The sequence below is a fragment of the Cyprinodon variegatus genome, unplaced genomic scaffold, assembly GCF_000732505.1.
Source record: "Cyprinodon variegatus isolate N-32 unplaced genomic scaffold, C_variegatus-1.0 Scaffold369, whole genome shotgun sequence".
In the NCBI taxonomy this organism is placed as follows: domain Eukaryota; kingdom Metazoa; phylum Chordata; class Actinopteri; order Cyprinodontiformes; family Cyprinodontidae; genus Cyprinodon; species Cyprinodon variegatus.
Window position 1 is genome coordinate 158,113 of NW_015150822.1, and position 2,080 is coordinate 160,192.

Sequence of the window (2,080 nt, forward strand, 5' to 3'; positions counted from 1 at the left end):
ATACATATAAACAAAATCAGACCAGTTGATTTATCTTTAATCTGGATGTTTAATTTTGTTACTCTTTAAAATTTTTACAGCAGCAGCCATTCAAAATGGCCCTTCCCAGTTAAACGCCAGCAAAATCCCCTCCAGTTTCCAGCGACTGAAGTGACTCCCTCCTTCTACTGGGGGTTCATATTTTTTTTACTCTGACTCCACCCATTCACTGAATTACAGGGTCTGACCAGGAGAAGGCGCTTCTCTTTAGATCTTAATGTCCATAAATCATGACGGAAAGAATAGTTTAGTACAAAGATTGATGTTTAAATAGGAATTCAAGGGGACCAGCCAAGGGCCCATCATGGAAAGTTGGGAAATTTTTAATGGCTGCTACTGTAAGTTCATGTGATGCGCTTATTATTACCTATAATCTAGTTTACTTTGTTTTTTACTACAGAAAGGTAGTGTTCCTTGAATGATTGAAGCATGACTACAAAACCAACATGTCAATATTTGCAGTTTTATTCTCAGAGACTCCTCTTGGCTTAATTTGTTTTATTACCGTTAACCCTGCAGTGTTCACTACCCGGCTTACTCTCTGAATGTGGCGTCCATGTACCTGAAGCTGGGACGCCTATACTTGGGACTTGAGAAGAAGTCTCAAGGTGTCAAAGCTTTGAAGAAGGTGATTTTTACCTGTTCGCATTTTGTTTTTCCTTACATTTCTGCAGGAAAATAAATTCTAAAGTTCACGATTAAAACAATTAAAGAGAGAAAGTAAGGTTTGTTTATAATGGTTGCCAGCAAAAGACCCTCTAAATGAACTATTGCAGCACAAGTTTGTTTTGCAAAGTTACATCTGATGAAACCCAATCAGATAACGGTGCTTATGTGCCATTTGGGTTATCACGATTTGGGCTTCTTTTTTATATAAAGCTGACTGGCCGAGCATCAAGCTCTAAGCAGAATGAAGCAATTTGGGGTCAAATATTGGACCATCTGGCTGGCAGCTCAGCCTCCTTGTACAACCAAGCTGTTGGAGAGAAAAGAATCAAGAGTGTGTTTATCAAACTGCCTCTGAGCAGCTTCTGTTCACTCTTGAAATTCAAGGAAATTTTGTTAGGATATTTTTATGGCCTAGTCAAAGCCCAACCCTCATTCTGACATGCATGACATTCTTGGCCTAAACCGGAAATAAAAAATGAGAAAAACAAGGCCCAAACCCAAAACACTGAAAGAAATTATTTCCAATATTAGACTACAATGACTACAATGTGTACTAGCTCCTACTACAATCAAGGCATTTCAATAAATCAATAAAAAATTATCAATATATTAATAAACCACTAACATTTTCGTTTCATGGCCTTTGCATGACCCCCACCGACGCAGCGGGTATGTTTGGTGTCAGTTTCCTTTTCCGTGTTGCATTCTTCTCATATTCAGAATGATGATGGGAAGGTTTGGATTTCTATAGCATCATTTTTGTGCGCACAGTGAGACCGACGTGCAGCGTTTAAACTCACAATCTCACTCAAAACCTGTTATCCTCAAGCTCAACTCTGAAAGACTCTGCTCCTCTACCTGTGCTCTCTTGCTTCAGTCCTTTTCTGCGCACTCATTCTGACTGTGCTGTTCGCTTCTGTGTTAAATGTCTATCGGCCGAAAACCAAAAATGCACATTTCTGTGATTTCCGATGGATACATTTTCAGTGCATCCCCAGTATTTTCTAGAGTGGGGCTCTTATCAAACCTGCTTATCTCTCCACAGGCTTTGGATATCATGGAGGTGGCTCATGGAAAAGATCACCACTATGTAGCAGAGGTGAAACGGGAAATCGTGGAGCAGAAATAGAAGTTGAAAGTGTTGCTTTGGAACCTCTTTTAAAGCAACAACATATCCATCTTCAAAAGCATGGCATGCATCCTTCATTACCTCTGTTTTTACACCTTTTTTATGTCCCTACCTTACTTTTTGTGCAGAGTTCTTGCACATTCTGACTGGATTTTCAACTAGATTTGCTTTATTCAAAAAATCTATCAAAAAATAAAGTATTAATGTTTTCTTTAATATCATTGAGGCCTACAGCTGTGCGAT

At 39.0% G+C, this 2,080-nt stretch overlaps 1 protein-coding gene across 1 annotated transcript in view; it reads left to right on the top strand.

Moving 5' to 3' along the window:
- The window catches only part of LOC107092173 (N-lysine methyltransferase SMYD2-A-like), a 9,063-nt gene extending 6,983 nt beyond the window's left edge, over positions 1-2,080 (top strand). Inside the window, exons 11-12 of the mRNA XM_015386493.1 lie at positions 559-667; positions 1,754-2,080. Of these exons, the coding sequence (XP_015241979.1) occupies positions 559-667; positions 1,754-1,837 (193 nt within the window). The 3' untranslated portion in view covers positions 1,838-2,080. The remainder of the gene's footprint in view (positions 1-558; positions 668-1,753) is intronic.